The 19860-nt window shown below is 42.6% G+C and overlaps 1 protein-coding gene across 1 annotated transcript in view; it reads left to right on the top strand.

Annotated features, from left to right (window-relative positions):
• Positions 1 to 2926: 2926 nt before the first annotated feature.
• Positions 2927 to 19860, top strand: part of ATP11A (ATPase phospholipid transporting 11A) — a 117838-nt gene continuing 100904 nt past the window's right edge. The window contains exon 1 of the mRNA XM_058825194.1: positions 2927 to 3069. Coding sequence (XP_058681177.1) covers positions 3031 to 3069 — 39 coding nt within the window. The 5' untranslated portion in view covers positions 2927 to 3030. The remainder of the gene's footprint in view (positions 3070 to 19860) is intronic.

Raw genomic sequence — 19860 nt, 5'->3', positions numbered from 1 at the left:
CCCAGCTCAGCAGGTGAAATTCCTTCCCTTCAGAGGTGCTCTGTGAGGTGCACCAAGTAACGTGGGCATGGCACACAGGGACACTCAATGAAATGAAAAAAACCAGATTGTGGCACCTGGATGAAAGAAACTACTGAAAGTATTAAAAGAAAGCTTTAGAAACCAACTTTGTGCATAATTTGAAAATTTGCTTTCACTCCAAGCCCAGGTAAGAAGTAATGTCATTAAAAAGACTGGATTGACTAAATAGTACTGTTTGAATAGAAGCTGAATAACATGAAAAAATATTACAAAATATGAATATTCTGTAAGTTCTTTGAAATTGGAATAGCTATACAGAGAAGTACATTAAATGGAAAAAATTTCCTGTTACAGCTTTGCAATGTGTTTGTTTTGAAACTATCTCTTTATGTTCATGAAGTTCTTCTGTAGTTTTTACTTGATAATAAACTAGTTTCCTGAAGATTGATGACATGCACACATAATATTATTTTAATATGTAACTATTCTTGTAAAGAAACAGAAAATAAAGAAGTTTTGTGTTAATTCGTGCAGAATTGCTAATTTTGGGGAAAACTGTTATTTCATGGATCTTTTTTTTATTTTCACCTTTCAATTTCAGTGATGATTTCTTGAAGCTGAAATGCAAGTAAAGAAACCTATGTCACAGAAGTGTTAGGTCTGTAAATGGGAGGTGCTGCAAAATGAATATAAATTATTAGTTGTAACCAAGATGAAAATTGGGGTTTAGACCAACATCCCTTTAGAGTTTGAACAGCAACATTAGCTTGACCACAGTGCACTTAGTGTTCATTAAATGATACATTTTGCAATCTAACCAGCAATAAAAACTGCTGAATTTATAAAATGCACCTACATTAAAGGTGACCTGTAAAGAAACAGTCATATGTTCTTTCTGTTAGTATTTATGTAATGATCTCAAATAGTTCAGTTTCTATTTTTTCTACGTGCTTGTTGTACTGGAAATTTGTGCGTTCTTTGTGGTAAAATATTTGATGGTCCAGAGAGCTATGTAATTGTGACAAAACAAAAGCCAAAATAAGCAAAAACTTCATTGTTTTAGCCATGAACTAGACAATAAAGGACAGCTTATGTGATTGCTGCCAAAGAAGGGAACGAATTTTCATAAGCATACAACTCTGATTTTGTTAAAATCGACTTTTTTAGTAAAAGATTGACTTTTATAAAATCAATAAGTTTCATTTAGTTATTGAGAGAGTATTTGATTTAGAGCCTTCGTTTTATATGAAGTTGTAATCTGAAACTGCGTACAAAATTCCTGCAGACTTGAGTGAGCTCCGCGGTATGAATGGCATGAACAAACAACAGCTGCAGAAAACAAAGGCCTAAATACCTAAAAGGTGTTGTCTTAGGCATCTAGGGGGAAAAAAAGGAATAGTGATACGCTTTACTTCTCCTTCGTGCGCATTTTTTGCCGAGTTCTGCTTCTCCCTTCATTTATCCCCAAGTAGTTTCTCCAGTTTGCAGGCTCAGCAGGGCTGTGATGTTTGGGCTTGTACCGCACAGAGGGTTCCTAATCTGCTCCCGCCGCGCTCCGCAAGCGGGGTCGGTCCCGGCTGTCCGCGCCGCGCTGCCCCAGCGCTGCCGTCCCTCGGGCCGGAGCGGGCTCGGCTCCAGCACGGCTGGGTCCCGCGGCCGGGCGGAAGGAGGCACGCTGCAAGGAGGCTCCGCCGCACCGGCACGGCGGGGCAGCGTGCCCGGGAGGCGCCGGGGCGGGCGGGGGTCGGCGCCGTCCCGCCGCGGGCACCCCCGCCCCGGAAAGGCGCGGCGGCCGCTCCCCGCTGCCCGGGGCGGCGCAGGTGAGGGCGGGGCGCAGGGAGCACCCACTGGCACTGCTGCCGCGCCGCAGCGCTCCCGTGCCCGCCCAGGATCGTTGTCTTCCTCCACTGCTCCCAGTTTCCTCCCAGTAGTCCCAGTATCACTGCCCGACTCGCCCTAGTGGCCCCAGCAACATTGCCCTGCTCCATCCCCGTCCCCCCAGGTCCTCGTGCCCATAGCCGGGGGTCGGAATGAGATCCATCTTTAAGGTCCCTTCCAACCCAACCCAAGCCATTCTGTAGTTACGAGTACTCCCAGCATCATTCACTAACTCCCCTTAGTGTTCCCAGTTCACTCCCAGCATCATTCCTGGTTCCCACTCTGTGCTCTTATGCCATCCCAGTTCTTCCAGTATCGCTTCGTGGCTACCCTCAGTGCCTCCAGTGCCACTCCCTGGCTCTCCACCAGTGCTCCCAGTCCCCTCCCAGCGCACCCAATGCTACTCTCTGGCTTCTCCCTACGCTTTCCCTTCCCGCCCGGTTTCACTCCCTCCGGTGCTCCCAGTACGATGCACTGGCTCACGGCAGTGTTCCCAGCCCGTTCCCAGGCATGGGCAGGTTTCCCGCCTCCCCCCGCCGGGAGCCGGTACCGGCCGCTCCGGGAGCCGCGCGCGGGACGGGCGGGACGGGCGGGACGGGGAGCGGGCACGGCTGCCAGCGCGCGCGCCCGCCGCGCGTGACGTGCGCGCCGCCGGGGCCGCCGGGCGCGATCAGAGCGGCGCGCGCCGGGCGGGGGCCGGGCCGGTACCGGGCGGGCCCGCGCGCGCGCGCCAGGAGCGGGGAAGGGCGGGGGGAGCGGCGCGGGGGCGGCCCCGGCCCCGCCCGCCGGATAAAGCGCTGGGCGGCGCGCGCGGCGGGCAGAGCGCAGCGGGCGGGGGCGGGAGAGCGTTCCCGGCAGCGCGGTCCCCTCCGCCTGCCCTCCCCTCGGCGGGACTCCAGCGGCGACGGCAGCGGCGGGGGGCATGCGGGGCCGCGGGGCGACGCGCCGCAGCGGCGGCGGCGAGCACATGGCATAGCCGGCGGACGGCGGCGAGCGCCGGGCCGGCGTCACAGCGGGTCCGGCGGGGCGAGCGCGGCTCTCTGCATGTGGCCAGTGAGGAGGCGAGCCAGGGAGCCCGGCGGCACCGGCGAGCACCCGGCGGCGCGGTCCTGAGCCGCCCGCCCGCCCGCCATGGATTGCAGCCTCCTGCGGACCCTCGTGAGCCGATACGTGAGTAGCGCCGGTGCCGCTCCAGCCCGGGCGCGGGGAGCAGCCCCGCCGTGGCCCCGGCCTCGCCGGAAGGGCTCGGTCAGGAGTTGGACGGTCCCGTGACCGGCTCGGCGGCCGGGGAGCCTCGGGGCCGCCGCACGTGATGCCCGGTGCAAGCGGAGATGCGGCGGCACCGGGTGCCGTGCGCTCCCGGCTGCCCGCCCGCCTCACGGGACTGTCCTTCGCTGAACCTCGGCGCCTTGACCTGAGTTCAGAGCGCGGAAATTCACAGTGTGCTGCCATACGTACTTGGCAGCGCAAATACAACCTCCAGCTCTCCAGCTGCCTTTTTTTTTAAATATCTTTCTTTTGGTTTGTTCATTACCTTTCTCTTCCCTATATTGTTTCAGTCAAGCGACCTTTTTTTTTTTTTTGTGGAATTGTCCCATTTAAGTATACTGAGGAATGGTCGGAACGGTCCCAAGTTTTTGTAGGTGTGCGTAGTAAGATTCAAACACGCGGGACTTGAGAGTGCTCCGGGGAAAGAGGGCAGATGTGGCTTGTTGGTGATGGGTGAAAACCCATCCGCATGGCCCGAGAGAGCAACCGGGGAGCGCATTGGAGTGGGGTCCGAGTGTAGGCTCAGGTGCGTCAGTGAGTGCAGCTCCAGTTCCATGGAGCCCTAATAAATGCTCAGGATAATAGTTTAAGTAGATTAGCAGGATGTCTCTAAGTGTGGGGTTGTTCAGTACAAGGCATGGCGACCACCAATACTAGGAAAGGGCAAATTTCTGCTTTTGGGCATAGAAGTAATTTTTAAAAGATAGGGAGAGATAATAGCAATTTTCAAATACAAATAACTTTTCTTTCTATTCAGGAAATACTTTTGCCTTGGTCAGAGCACTCAGGTTTTCTCACTTACAGTAAATACACTTAGTTTTATGTGTGCCAAGAGCTGTATCCACCTAATACCGGCTGAAGTCTGTCTTTCTGAAGTATAAATGAAGACAAGTAGCAGAGATGAAAATTGTTACTCTTTTTTCTTGTGGTTTACAATAGGATATATGTGGGATGAGGAGAGAGTAGAGAGGGGAGTACTAAAAGCAGCTATGTGTGTATGGATCTTTAGAAAGTGGTCCTAAGAAAACAAAGAGAATACTCCAAATAATGTGTAGCAACAATAATGATGAGGTACAAGAGAAGCAATGGTCTCTGTGGATGAAAAGACCAGGTGAGTTGTGCTGAGGTCTCTTTGGAAAGAGGTAGGATCACTTTGGGTGTAGAGATCTGTCAGTGCTGATATAACTGTTGGATTTAGTTTAAGATTTCTTCCTTAGTGTTTGCTCACAAATGGTGTGGTCGTTTTGCACAGAGCAAGCACACTGTTAAATCTCCTGTGCATAGCATTGTTGGTGACCTCTTCCAAGGTGGGCTTAAGCATCAAATATGAAGGAGGTGGGCTTGAGAGCAGCTGCAGTAAAGATCCATGAGAAGACAGTATGTTGAAAGTAAGGAGCTTGAGCTTCTGAGTTGTGGACTGTCACCACCCTCCTGCACTGCTGATGAGTCTAAGGCAGCAGTCTAAAAGATAAATGAAACATTATTGTATCCCATGTGAAGAAGGCTTCCTATTGCCTTGGTCACACTACCTTCTGTACTGTGTCTATGCTGACAGGCTGTGCCTAGATAATTGGGTAATTGCTTGGGATGGTCCATGCTGCCTTGTATATTTTCACCTGTTGCTTCTTGTTATTTTGCTTGGTGTCTTAACTTTGAAACCTTTCTTCCACGGAAAGGTAATTTTAAGGAGAAGGTGCTGTTAAGTAAATTTGTGTTCATTTCAGTAAGACCGTTGAGGTCTGGCAACCTTATGTTTGTGTTGCATGGTTTTTCTCATCTATTTCTCTTTTGCATCTCCATGGTTCAACTACTTTTGTACATCTACAGCAGTGAAAATGAGAAGTCCTAGTTTGACTGCTGGGCCTGAAACTGACTGCTCTGCATGAGCAGCAGATGTAGATGTCAGGTGCATCACTCCAGAGCTGTTCACCAAAGCTCCGTGTGCACCAGCCAGGCACACAGATGTAGATGTGCTTGCCACTTTCCAAACTGCTTTTAATAAGGGAGACAAGGCAGAGACTTCTGTGGGAGAGCTGGAGTGGACAGTTACATCTTGTGTTTATTCCAAAGTAAGCTCAAACTTGGCTTTAGTTCAAGTCAATACAAAAACTCTTTCATGATCAGGGTCTTAGAACTATAAATTTTTGTTCTTCAAGTCTCCTGGACTTGTTCAGCTTCATGTCTTTCCTAGAGAAAGACTGGTCTCTGGATTATGCTGAAAACCTTGGCTGCTGCATCTGGAGATGCTGGGTTAGCTGGGAGCTCTTATGGTATGATGTGGGGAAAACAAACAGTTGGGATGTGATGTACTAATGGAGACTGCTAATGGATGGTTTCTAATAGTTCTGTGTCCTTACTTTTCTTTCTTGGTCCTGTTTGTTGTAGGACATAGAGGTATAAGCTAAATACCAGAGGGTTTGTTGTGATTGGGAAGTTCCCTCCCATTTCTCTTTCATTTACTGGACAGTTTCTGTCCTGAAGCAGTGCAAAATCAGTGCACGTATTTCCAAGGCCCAGTGGAAGAGTAGCAATGACTGGGTGCTGTCAGCTTGCTGGTTAGCATTTTCAAATATTTGCTGCTTTACCTGCACTGAATGTCCTTTTTCTATCTTCAAGGCATTCAAGAGTTTAGTGATGTGGGTTGAATAAGATATATGTTCAGCATGCTAGTCATACTGTACTTCATATCTCTTCACCAGGAGATGTTGTAGTCTCTTAGAAGGACAGAGGGAATTGTCTTTATCTTACTAAATTTTTAAATTGACATTATTTTATTCTGCCTCTTAAGATCATCCTGCAAATTTTGGGTTCTTTTCACTTCACCTTTTGCTTCCTGTAACCATGACTGCAGCCATACTCAATTTATAGGACTGATAGTGACAAATAACTTTGTTATGGAAAAAATGTTTGTTTCACTGCAGTACAGCTGACAGGAAGTTCAGTTTTCCAAATCCTTTGGAAGCTGATAAGCAGCATTGTAATTTTCTTATTTGTGTATATTAAGGTTAATCTGTATATTTTACTGCTTTAGAATGTGTATGGTCTATATTAGAGGCATCTTTAAGTAACAAAATAGAAACACCCTAATTTACAGCTTTGCTTCCACATGGAATCATAGGAACTTAATAAGTCTTCTACATTAAGGTAAATAAGATACATTTTGAGACCAAAAAATTATTTTCCAAATAATGAAAATAATGGCTGTGTGTGGGCAATATGAACATTACTAGGTGGGAGTATACTTTTTGTCACATACTCTATAAAAATAGAACCTTTTTTAGATGTTGCTTTTGCATCAGACAAAACGCTTCGCTGTCTTCTCCCTGGATTCCCTAGAGGATATGTGCTACCCCAGGGAGGGCAGCTGCACAGCCAGAGAATACAGAATTAGCATGGGCTGTCCTGTAAGTGTCATGCAGAACCTGCTTAGTAACAAGAGAAACTTGTTAGCTTAATATTAAGCAGTACGCTATTTAGGGAAAAAACAAGCATACAATGGCAATTAAAACTACCTCCATACAAGATTAGCTTCTGTTTTGTAGCTAAATTATTTGGGACACTGTGGACATCATTAGGTGATCTGTTCTGCCTGTGTTAATGCAACTGCTTTAGTTTTCTCTGACCACTTATTTTCTGCTGGTGATATGACTTCTGCAGTCTGTCCCCATCACAGTCGAAAGTTGGTTAATAAGATTTAAACAGGTTTTGGTGACATCTTTCACCAAATGAATACTTTTCTTAATAAAACATGGTCATGTGTTTTTTGTAGCTGTTCATGGCTGAACATGGATTTGGATATTCCTGAATATTGTTGATTTGACTGTATCTGGGCAGTCTGGGAAGATGTTGCCCTTCAGCATATGCCTGTTTGGACACTAAATGGTTGCTGAACATCTTGCTGCCTGTGGTGACAGTCTGTTCTGTATCTGTAAGACAGCTGGCCCTGGTCACTGAAAGCTCCTGCCCAGGTTGATGGCTTTAGGTTGTACAGTAAATGCTACTGGGTCTGAGGTCTGTATTACTGATGAGTTTTGCCTGTGTTACGTAGTATATTTAGAGATCTTGCTACTTTACTGCTTCTCCCCTTCTCCTGTTACTTTAGGATTACAAATCTGGATCTTAAATATTTGTTACCTGTGTAAGTATCTCTAAATGGAGGTAGTAGCAGGTAAGACATGTTTCCAGAAGGAGCAGGGATTTACTACAGCTTTGGTCTCTGGGGAGCTGCTGGCCTATTAGTTGTGCAAAAGATCTCTTTTTTTGGGAGGCTGGAATAAATTGAGTTTACAAATGGATGCTCTATTTTTCACTGTTGTGGAAGTGGGTCAACTTTAATTGTAGTTTGAAAAGACATTTGACTAGCCTAACCAGGAAGTTATTGTAGGGATTTTTAGCAAGTTAACTAAGTTTCATGACAGCCTGTGACTTTTTTGTCATTGACTTAGATGATTTTGTTGCTTTTGATCGGCATTATAATTCTAAAACTGTTTTCTAATTAGATTTCCTAAGTATTTTACTTGTGTTTGTAGTCTTAGTAGATATAAATTAATATTGAACTTATTTATTTATCTAACTTCACAGTAGAGGTTGATAACTGCTTTGATCGGAAAGCTGGTGAAATTGTAAGCCTTGGTGCTTTATGGTCATTTGTGTCTTAAAGGACAGTCCATTTGTCAAGTGTTTCAGATTTGTTTTAAATCTAAATTTAGATTTCATATTGTTTTTAATCTAAATTCAGTTAATTCATTTGAGGGTGTTTGGTTCTTGCTTTTGATTATGAATTTATTCAGCCTCCTTTGCAGTCTTGCAGATGAGTATTAAACTGGTGCTGTCTGTTTCTTAGTCAATGTTCCTGTTAAACAGTTTTCTTCCTGGGCAAGTAAGTCAAAAGCATTGTTATGTTTTGTTTCTAAGTTCAGAGATAAAACAGCTTCAGATTTTGTCAAATTATAAGCTGTATATAAACACATTTATATGACAGACTTTGTCTGCTGGCTGTGTTGAGTGTACAAAAGATGCTCTGTGTAGTATCTGTATATGTATTCATGGGTCAGCAATTAGTAACTTGCAGCTCTTAGGAGTTTGTGTCTGTTCCTGGTATGTAATCCATTTTCGTTATCCCTTGTGCAAGTCTGCGTGTCACAATGTTTTTTTGAAACTTGCGGTGCTTCCCATCTCTCAGCCCTGCTTCTCTGCAGGTACCAGTTCTTCCTGCTGTGGAAGGTTCAACAGAGGGCATCAAACAGCACGAGTAACTTTTGCATTCCTGTTTCCCTAAGCACCATTGCATTGTTATTTGCCTAATTGCCTTTTTCTCTTAGTTTTTGGGGGGGTGGTTATCTGTATGGAGTGCTTCCTGCTGACTTTTCAGTGATTTATTTAAAAAGAGCAAAGTTTCAAAGCTTTACTTAAGTTAATCTTGTTGAATGTGGCTGACAGAATTTAGTACTCCTGCAAGTTTCGCTCTTCACACGGATAGTGAGTCTTGTGTTCATTCTGGCTTGTAATGGACTTTAAAGACATGTCAGTATTATCTGATGCTCAAAAAGCACCCAGATAGTCTCCCTTCCCTCCCTTCCCCCATCAGTTATTTATTGCTGAAGGGCAATAAACATGGAGAATTGCATGAGCTTTGTTTTTTCCCCTCCCCTCCACTCCATCAATTAACTAATTTACATAAGAAAAACATTATTTCCTTTTTCTTTTGAGAATAAACAAATGAAAATAGGACATTGCATATATAAAGCAGTTAACTTGCAGGAAGTCAGTGTACATGTTACATGCTGGTTGCTATTGACTACAAAATATTACTCATCTGCACTCATCAGATGTTCTATGATAGTAGAAAACATTGCTTTTGGAGCATCTAAATTGTAGAACTATTTCAGTGACTTAAAATAGATCAAGAAGTTTTGATCTTTTTTTAGCATCAAAAATACTGAGATGAGAACTATATAGTTGCTTTTGTCTCTTGATAACATGTTGTTTGGCTTAAAAAAAAGTTTATATTGTTCCAGTTTTGTGTTTTCTCAAGCACCACTGAGTGTCAGTTCTGCAAGCAGGAAGCCTTTTGAAAATTATTTTTGGGAATGGAAGAGGACAAAGTACCACACAGCATGTTTATAGCTTAACATATCTGATCACCATTTCTCATTGATTCTTTTTCTTCTGTCCTACAGTAGTGGTCATACAGCACTCAGAAAACGGTGACTGGGCTGACAAGTGAAGGATTCCACAAATACCATGGCTGGCTACTGTTTATGGTCTTGAGATGGACATAATAAAACTTAGTCCGTTTAACTAGGTTGAAGTATGACTGGAACCCCGTTGTGGTTTCTGAGGTGCTCCAGCAGGATTTACTGTGGGATGCCTCTGCATGTCTTGTGCAGGTGTGTCAGGGAGCAGAAACAAGAGAAAACTGTCACAGAGAAGACTGAGCAGATGTTTCAGAACCTGTTATACAACTGGATTCAACTCTACTGGTTTTTTCTTTGGGTTTTTGTTGGGCTTTTTTTGCTGTTGTTTGAGCAAAATAGCATACCTCTGCTCCTACAAGTCTTTCAGACAGATGATATTTTTTCCAGAATAATTCTGGTTATTCAAGTGGCTTACCATTACAGAGGATAATACATTATTTTTATAGTTGTTGAGCAACATTTCAGCAGAAGTTCATCCTGAGCTGTGAAGTAAAATGACACTGGAATGCTATTATCTTCTCTGCTATAACTACCATGGCAACAGCTGCAGGTAGACAAGGCAAACCAGGGATTCTTATTCTACATCATATGTACACAAGCTGCGTTTCTTCCCTCTCAGTAGTGACTCTGAGAAGCCTGTGGTACAGACTCTTGAGTCGTCATTAGAACTGTTTCATTTGTTTTTTTTTTTTTTTTTCTTTTCAATTTAACTTTGTAATTTTGAAAGTATTGAGTATTTGTGATACTATATTAAAAAATGCCCTTGTTTTGGGAAGAAACTGGCAGCCTAGCTTGGATTGTTTTAGGGGACTGAGGAGATGGGAGTTTTAGGAGATTGAGGGTTGTTTTAGGAGACTGAGGAGATGGGCGGGTGGTCCGGTAGTTTTTTTGTTTGGAGGATCACAGAAGATAAATGATAAATCACCTAGATATCTTTCTGCTTCTGGATGTTAATTTCTATGTGCATTCATCCTTTCTTGGGACAGGGATGAGAGTATCGTCCACCTTTGCTGTAGCAAGAAGTTGTAAGGGCAGCTGAGTGCTTCCAGGTAACAAAATTACTGTGTCACCGGAAGAAAACTGGGTGTGAACACAAGCTTGTAATGACTGTGTTTTGGAGTTGTTATTTTTCTTGTTACCTAAGTGTTCTGCATTGCTTCTCATGATACCACCTATTTTCCTCTTTATTTCTCCATCTGCATTTATATGCATTCATGTGCAGATGGGTGTACGTGTGCTTCCTTAAATCATGTGCTATTCATTTAGCAATATCAAAAATTATGACAAGATTTACTAGAGATACAGATGTGTATTGGTATTAAAAAAAAAAGTTCATATGAGCTCTTTTCTGATTAATGAGGCATACTGGGAAAATGTGTTTTGGTGTGCTTCTTATTTACATCATTTGTGTTGTTACTACTAGCATGGAAGCTTAACAATTTGGAGATTTCATAGAAACATTTTTCCTTTTCTTTTTGGTCTTCCCTGTAGACTAATTTCCCTTTTTGAAATAGGAGAATCTGTTTCCTTCATTAATCATTAAGCTCATCTGGATATGGGCCACGGTGAGGGGGAATAGTGTTTCTTTTTCCTGGTGACACTCACTAATCTCTTTGCTTCAGTCCAAAGAGGATTTCATCTAACCTATTTTGAATAGAGGATTAAGGACAATTAGGCTCTTCCTCTGCTTCACCATTAAGATGGGATGTTGTGAAATCCTCTGAAAAGAACATCTGCTGATGCGCCATTAAAGTTTTGCAAAATTAATGTTAATAATCAAAATAGTTGTATGCAGAAAACAAGCCTTGTGTATGAAGTACTTGTCTGGAGATAATTGTATGGATGGACTGGGGAGAGGGAAGGAATACTGAGCTGTTTGCTCAGTAGTTTTTTTGTCTCTAATGCTTCGAATTTACACTGTGGAGTAGACATGCAGATGAACCAAAATGGATTTTTTGTTATCTGAATTGCATTAGTAACTTGCAGTTCATGCTTGGCATTATACATAGTTCTTCACTTCTTTTCAAAGTCCTATTAATGAGCTGTTTGCAGAAATTATTTATGCTAGTTATATTCATTGTAAGTAGCATCTCTTGAGATGAATCTGAATCAGCAGTGGCATTTGATGGCTAGCAAGACACTTCTATATTTGTCAAGAGGTCATTAGAAAATAAAACTGAAAAATGCTGCTGTTACTGGAACATATATGATGTGCCTAAGACCATATAAGGATTAATGTGAAGGAAAAATGTCTGTGTGTATTTTTGAGAAGTTTGGCTTGCAATTTTATACTGTAAATGATGGAACTGGTTGCCTTCCATGAAGCATGGGTAGTATCCTGTGAACCTACAAAGAAGGCAGTTGAATGACATTTGCCACTGAGAAATTGCACTTGCAGTCTTAATTTCATTAATAGTAGTTGTAGGTAGGTTACTGAAACTCATAGCTTTAGGATTATTTCCTGCAGAGCAGCAGAGACTCAAATCTAATCCTGTTTTTTGGGTTGGTAGTATATCTGAAGAAGGGTTGTTGAGAAAAAGTTGAAGTCTATTTACTTGGTCTTTATTCTTGAGGTGACTGTGAGTGGAATAAACTGTAATTTCCCAGGCTGGCATTATCCATGGTTCAGGAATGAGAGGAGTGTTGGGCTCTGGGATCCCAAAGCTCACTTCAAGGAGAATTGGGTTCTGTTGAAATGTATCTGGTGTCTTTGCCTATGGCTTGGGCTTGAGGCTGTAATCATAGAGGGCATGCCAGTTGCTGGATGAATTTTGGGAATGTGGAGGAAATGCTGTTGGGGAATTTGACATCTCCTTATTCAGTGAATACTTTTCCAGAGGGGGAAGACATTATTTAAAATTTAACTGCATGAAAGTTCTTAAAAACCAGGTTTCAATTTAATCTTACTGTAAGATGTGCCTGTGTAGATATACACTCTTACTATGTGATATACAGTATGTATGAAAGAGCTTCATGTAGGCTTAAACCAGTTTATTGACTGAGTCATGGCTAAAAAAGTAAACTTTTATGCTGGTATTTGCAGAAGTGTAGTGTAAGTTCAGGCTACAGGTTGTGCTTTGGTTGAAAAGACTCCATAGACTCTAAGCAGATTTTGATAGATTAATGTTAGTCCTTTAGTTTAATACTCAACACTTTTTCTGTAAACATTGAATACACTGACATGCTGTTATTTATTGGTGTGTTATGTGTGTGTTACAAAACAGCTGTAAACATCTTTCTATTAAATTGTGTAGTTCCTTTTTGGTTTTTTTTTCCTGTGGAATTACACTAATAGTAACCATGATGTTCAGAGTTACCTTAATCTTTCATATTCTAGTTTCCTCACCATCAGTATGAACTTTGGAAAGCTTAGCTCTGATCAGTCAAACTTCTTGCTCACATAGGCCAAGAAAAAAAGTAATAATAAAAAAGAAAATATTTCTCAGGTAACCTTAAGTATTAAAAAATTATCAAGATAATTTAATGTTTGAAATACAGTATATAGATTTTCAAATTTCTTATCCTGATTATTTTAAAAATGATTTGGTGTTTTTATCCTTTTAAACCAGAAGTAATCAGATTTTCAATTACTGACTACCTTAAACAAGCAATTTTCAGAGTTCTAAACAAACCCCCTTTGTTTTTGACTTTAGGCTCTTTCTATGTTGTTGGTACAGCAGATACATATCTAGTTGAATATATGGTTGGTTGTTAATACCGTAGTGGGGAGGATGGGGGCAGGTGGGCTAAAGCTAGGCTAAGAACTTTGTTTAATGACAATTATTGAGCACAAGTACACAATTCTTTCACCTTCTAAGATTAAAAAAAACCCAAAAAGACAGCACAAAACTAACCCACGGGGTTATTTTAACTTCACCTGCAAATGCTGTGGTATTGTTAATCTCCTGAACAATGTTAACTGACTGCTTGCTATTTACAGCTGTCAAGTGACCAGATGGCCTAATTTGGTAGGAGGTGCCTGTGTATTGGCACTAAGAGGGGAGAAATGAAGAGAAAAATGAGAAAAAGCTCTCTGCTTAGCCCAGAATGGCATGATTGCTTTAAGCTGGTTCATGAATATGAATATGTTGACTTCTTGATGCTGTAAGCTTTTCTCTGACATAAGGAGGTTATGTTTCCATACTGTTGGCTGTAATGACACAGAAGCAATAGGAGAGCTTCACGTGGTTTGGTGAAGCAGTGCACAGTGAGCACAGGCAGGTACAAAGGCATGTTAATAAAGGGCAGTCTGGACTGTGGTTTTGCATCTCCTGCCTCTTTGAGCCCAGAAGGTCTCAAATTTAAAAGGCTTGTCTTTTTGTCTTAAAGGAAGGTTCTTAAGCCTCTGACTGACTTCCTAAGAAGTGGAGAGGTTACCTTGAGCATTTTTACTCTGTTAGTGATATTTGCTGTAACTTGTTTAAAGCCCTTTTATGGCAGCATATATATAAAAGAAGTTTTTTTAAAAAAAATTACTTGAGGCTACATTTCTGCTGGGCATGTGGAATTAAAATATCAGTATTCCTTTGCTGTTTTCTTGCAAACTCCAAGGTATTTTAAGATGAAAATGATAATGCTTTTACACAGGCATTTGCTTCCTTAAATGTTAAAAATGGTGACAAAAGCCAAACAAAGTTTGAGTTTTGGCTTGAGTTCAGTCATTGAGAGAACTGCAAATACTTGCAGATCTTTAAGGCTGGTAAGGCAGTGGCATACAGTAAAAACAGGGTGCCCCTGACATAGGGAATGATTGGCATCTGACTCCATGGATTCAGAATGCTGAACAATTGCTTTATTAAACTATATTATATTACATTACATTACACTATATTAAAGAGATACTATACTATACTTAATTACATACTAAAGAAAACTCATGACTGTCTCGAGACAGCCAGGACAGAACTTTGAGTGATTGGCCAAGGAAACAAAACAATCCTCAGCAGAATCCAATTGACAGATCACTTCAGGTGATCTCGCTAACACATTCCACATTGCAAAAACTACAGGAGCAGAGAATAGATATAAGAATTGTTTTCTCTTTCTCTAAGGTTCCTGGCTGCAATTCCCAGGAAATATCCTTGGGAAGTTGTGCCTGCCTGCTCTCTGTGAAGAGAGCTGTGGCTACAGTGGCATTGGCTTTTCTTGCTTTCTCCCTCTGCCCACAGTCAGACCACTTAATTCTGCTTAAATGGCTATTTCTTGCTGCAGAATAGCAGCTGCTTGGTTATGTGGTGTGCAGCTGATCTTTGACAGCCTATGATAAAGGGAAAAAGTGTTACTGCACTGTCAGATTCATAGTTATGTCTCAGAGGTGTGGAAAAGGAGGAATGTGGTCTTTCCAGCCCTGTGGATGGGAGCACAGGGAGCTTCCCACCTTGCACTGGGCACTCAGGTCAGTAGAGGAGTGAAAAAGCATGTTTGTAGGGGCTGCTGGCTGCAGGCAGCTGCATCTTGTCACTTCTTCCTAAAGCTGATTAAAGGTGTGATCTGGACTTCCCTTCAGTTTCCTGCAATATGTGGAAAAGACCAAAGCAGAAGCATTAAGCAAGCTGAGGCAGTGGTATGTGGCTCCTGGAGCCTTGCAAGAGCTGACAGAAGGGACTCTGGCTGCACACACAGGTCTGTGCTTTTTTTTCCTCTTGGGGTGTGCTGTTGGCTCGTTCATAGAGACATCTGTTTCACTTTGCTGAGTGACAAACCACTGGGCAGTGACTGTGTGGGTGCATTCCTGGAGAGGCAGCTCTGTTCCTCGGGGTTTGAAGCCGAAATGGGTGAAGCAGTAGCAACTTTTGCTGGGAGGGAGGGAGTGCTGCCAAGTGCCAGAGTTCTAGTAGTGCTTCTGACTGGGTGACATCCCTGCGTGCTGACTGATGAGTCAGGGGCTGATTTGGCAAGATGCTGACATCCATGGAATGCTGCCTTGTTTCGTGAGTAGCAGCTGGCATCAGAAAAGAAGTAATTGGGAGAGGGGTGGGAGTTAACAGTTTGTGTAAATGTCAAGAAGCTTGAGGACTTACAGAATGAGGAGAAGTATGTGGGGGACTACATACTGGAGAGGATGTTACTGAAAATTAAACCAACTGGGAAATAACTCCACCTTTTTCTCCCCAGACTAACTTGCTGATGTGTATGGTCTTGCAGCACTTGTGTCGTGTGGCTTGACCTTCCTTAAGTTCTAAGTGCAGTCAAAACATAGTGATGTGTGGGGGAAATGGAACAGCCCTTAAGTGCCTAATGTTTCCTCCTGTGTTTATGAGAAGATGTTTTATAGAAATGAGGATGCAAATGCAGGAATACTTTGAGATTATTAAAGTCTATAGCACAGGCAGCTGTGGGAGACTGGTATCTTTGGTTTTATGTGAAGCCAGGGTAAAATGCTTAAAAATTAAGGTTTTCTTTGCATGAAGGCAAGGTGTACACAATCTGTTTCATTAATTATATTTGGAATGAGTTAATTCTGAACATATTTACTTAAACTCAGCATTGATAAAACAAGCAACAAAAAAAAATTGTTATTATCAGGCTAGTCTGAAAAGGCTTCATGCTTTTTAACTCTCTTCCAATAAAATGTGACAAGATGATCTGGAGACATCCCTTCTAACCTGCATTGCTCTAATTCTAAAGTAAGAAGTAGTGACTTCTGCTTAATTTAAATGAAAAAATACTCTTGCCTCTTTTGCAGCCATCTTGGTTTTAATCTCTGAGCCTGTGGTAGGAATAGGACACCCTAAAGTTTAAAACAGGCTTTGTGGGTAAAGCTGCATAACACCCTTAAGTGATAACCCAGAGGCTCCACAGCAGCAATTGGACTGTGTGGTGCATTTGTGCTTCAAGATCACTACAACTTCCCTTGGTTTATCTGCTCAGTGAAAACTGCTGTAGGTGGAGCTGAGGCTTTCACAGCTGGTGCACCTGACCAGGGTAAAGTATTTCTCTTAGTTCCTATTTTTCTAGTCAAAGAACAATTATTGCAGTCAGCCTGTACATGGTTATTATCATCCTTCCCTACTCTCTTTAACTCATGTGCCTATTACGAAAGTTTGTCCTTAAAAAAATTGATTTTTCTCAAAGTATAAGTGTTAAGCTGTCTGATTCCTGTGCCTTAATTCAGATGTTCATAATATCTAAGGAAGTTCTAGCCTGAAAAAGGATGATGGTGAGTAGCTGGGTGGAGAGGGAGCTGTGGATGGGGCACCCTTTGAGAGCTACATGCCTAGAACTTAATTTGGACGCTGCTGTTGTGTAAGTGTGACCTGAGAGGCTGGAAAAGAAAAGCTACTAGACTTTAATTAGTAACAAATAGTGTGAAAATGCTTGTGCCCTTGAGACTTAAGCTGGCCTGTCTCAGTTTTCATGACGAGATCGTTGTCACCATGGAGCACTGATGGGTGCCTGTGCTCTGAGGAGTTACTCTGGGGCTCCATTTAGGTGCTGAAACTACATGTGTTTAGTTTTGGGAGTGTGGGAATGGTAACAAGAAGATAGAAAATAGCATAAACTCTGGGCCTTGTTATAGAGTTACTTATGCAATGCCATTAATATAGAAAAAATACTGGATCATGGTAATGGGCATACAGCAGTAAGCTGTTCTTGAAAGACTTCTTACTGGGTTAAGAGATTACAAGTTTTGGAAAGGATCTCAGGCCTTAAATTGAGGAAAAGGTGAAGAGTGTTTGACTATTAGGAAGGAAAATATGAATGTAAAACCTCCTTGATTTCAGTGCAGTTAACATATTCTCTTAAAATAATTCGGGTTAATGCAATGGGTTTCTATGTCTGTTTTAAAATATTAAAGAGATAAGAATGGTAAAAGAATATTCCATAGAAGAGTGGGAGTCCTTGACTGCTAGAGAAACTTGAGCATCCTGACTTGCTATCATGTGCTTGAAGTCACGTGTTGCAGCGTGTCCTCTGTGGTTTCTGGGCTGGTGGCTGATGGGGAGCAGGCTATAAATACTTCCCTCTTCTCCACTTATGTGGTCAGTTGAAGCTTGATCAAACTTTTATTTAGAACTTGACCACTAAATTGGCAAATTAAGCCAGCTTTCCTGCTTCTGATTTTAAAAAAGGGCATAGTGAATCTACCTGCTCCTGTGAAGTGCTTTATATTGGGATGCACTCTTAAGAGGCATGTTCTAAAAGAGGATCTGTAAGTTTTGGTAGACTGTTCCAGGAAGATGATTTTTCTTCCTCTCTTTGGGGTAGACTTTTGAATAATTAATGTCACTCCCTGGAAAGGCTGACCCCAGTACAATCTGTTTACATAAAACTGTTTTTGCTAAAAATGTTTATTTTTATTAGCAAATGTGTTAAAACATCTGGTCTTATTTTGCACAGTTCATGGATGTTTCCATTAGCCTTTAAAATGCTGGAGGCGTTCCTGAAAAGGGTTAATACTGAGCCTAAGCTCAGAATAGATCCCAGAAAGTATACAGCCCTTGCTCTGGAAGGCATCTAACCGCCTCATTTGGCTTGCTAAAGCTCTGTCTGTCCAGCTTTTGCTTCCTCTGCAGATGGTTCAGGATGCTGTTTCTGCATGCACTGTGTCAGAATAATGAATTAATCTTTGTCCAGATGCATCTTAGTCCAGGACCTCAATTTCCCTTTGGTGCTGTTTCAGGTGATCTTACTGTGATTCTTGTTTCTCCTGTAAAGGCTTTCTCAAAGGCCTTTTCTGCTCAGATTTCCTGGTTCATTGTTCCACAGTTATTATCCTCCTTGAGCCCAGATTGTGCCAGCAGGGTCTCTCTGCAGTTCTTTGCCCACTGGGTCTGTCTCCTTGTGTGCATCCCTACTGAGAGGGTACAGGAAGGAACACAGTGAACTCCAGATGAGTTCTCATGGCCTGATGGCCTGACAGGAACAGGGGCTCCCCCTTCCCACAGTCTGCTCTGGCTCATCTGATCCCCAGCTGACCAGATCAGCTGCTGCCCTGTGGGGCCTTATACAGGAAGGATTAATTGACCCTTGCTTCCTTTGAAGATCCCACTGCTTTGGGTGTTTGGGAAACTGCAGCCAACAAAGCCTGCTTTTGTTATCTCCCTCAAACCGGGCTCAAGTGTATGACTGAAAGGATTATGCCACACTAAGCTACTAAATATATTTTTGCATGATACTCTTACACTAAAAAGAAAAAGACAATGATAGCTATCTCCAGTAATGACAGGAGTACCTTCTTTTAGTGGACATCAGTGCCAGAACTTTATTTTAGTACCTTCTAAGTCATTAGTACAGAAAACAGTGCTGCAGCTGTCTTGGCAGGCTGTGCTAGGAAGAAGTGCAGTTCCTAATTTAGTGTGTATCTGATTGATGCATTTGAAAGTGGCAATTCAGCCTGGCAGCAAAAGAGGATTGAAAGCTGGTGCTGAGCACAGTAGGGTTTAGCTTATGGTAGCTCAGGGCTACTTCATTCTGTACAAAGGGGAAATGTTAGGGTGCTCACCCTGTTTCCTCAGAGAAATGGATTGCAGGATGGTCAGTGTTGCAGCCTGGCTGCTTGTTGCTAGAAGGAGTTGGAAAATAAAGGTGTCTTTTGGAATAGGTGCCTTGTTGCCTTGAGGCTTTGGAGCTTTGACTGGCCTTCTAGCTGTGAAGCAAGTTCTGTACCTGGGAGAACCACCTGAAAACATTCCCAACCAGCATTATTTTGGTCAGTCCAGGTCTGGTTTACATTTTGGGTTACCTAAATAATGATCTGATGCTTAGGCTGGGAAGCTTTTGTGAGGACACTGGTTGCTATTGGGTCACTTCAAATAAAATCTGGAGGCTTGTTCTTACAGGCACATGGTTTGCAGGAGCAGTGATATACAAACTGTCTGGTTGCAGTTTTACAGAGACAGCAAGAGCCTGAGGGAAGCATGTTCCTTTGGCCTCTTGCTAGAGACTCACAGGGAAAAATGGTTGCATTGCAGTGTGTGCTGAGGCCTGCCAGACCCCAGGAATTGTGGCTGTTCCTGCAGTGCAAGATGCACCTCCTTGATTGCAATCAATCTGGAAGTCACAGTGGGATTGCTGGGTCTGATTATTGCTCTGTGTGTGCCTGTTGTCTTGACACGTATGACTATGACCAAGGCCACAGTGAAAAAACAGATTTGGGGTAAGCTGAAACTTTCCTTGGGTGAAGGGGATGGGCTTTTGAGGAAGGTGTGTTATGTTAAGGCTCCTGCATTCTTCATCTTAGGGCTTTTTTTGTAGATGTAACACGTAGTTTGGTTTGTTAGGTTTACTGTTCTGAAGATAGAACTGCTGCTGGCAGAGGAGGATAGATTCTTTCATTGCATGCATGGAGTTGGTAAACAGTTGTGACCTTTCTAGGTCTGTAACACACACCAGTGGAAAGCTTGGAAAAGCATTGGCTGTCTTTTTGCTTCACTGGAAATGTTTTCTTAAATTTTTTTTTCAGGTGGTGACAAATGACCATTTTGTGGAAAACCTGCATTGTTGACCTTAAAGCAAAGGGTTAAGCTGTCTCATGAGGCTGCTTTTTGTCCTG

Source organism: Ammospiza caudacuta, chromosome 2 (genome assembly GCF_027887145.1).
Source record: "Ammospiza caudacuta isolate bAmmCau1 chromosome 2, bAmmCau1.pri, whole genome shotgun sequence".
NCBI lineage: Eukaryota > Metazoa > Chordata > Aves > Passeriformes > Passerellidae > Ammospiza > Ammospiza caudacuta.
Note: the sequence above shows the minus strand (reverse complement) of the source record. Positions and strands in the feature narration are given on the sequence as shown.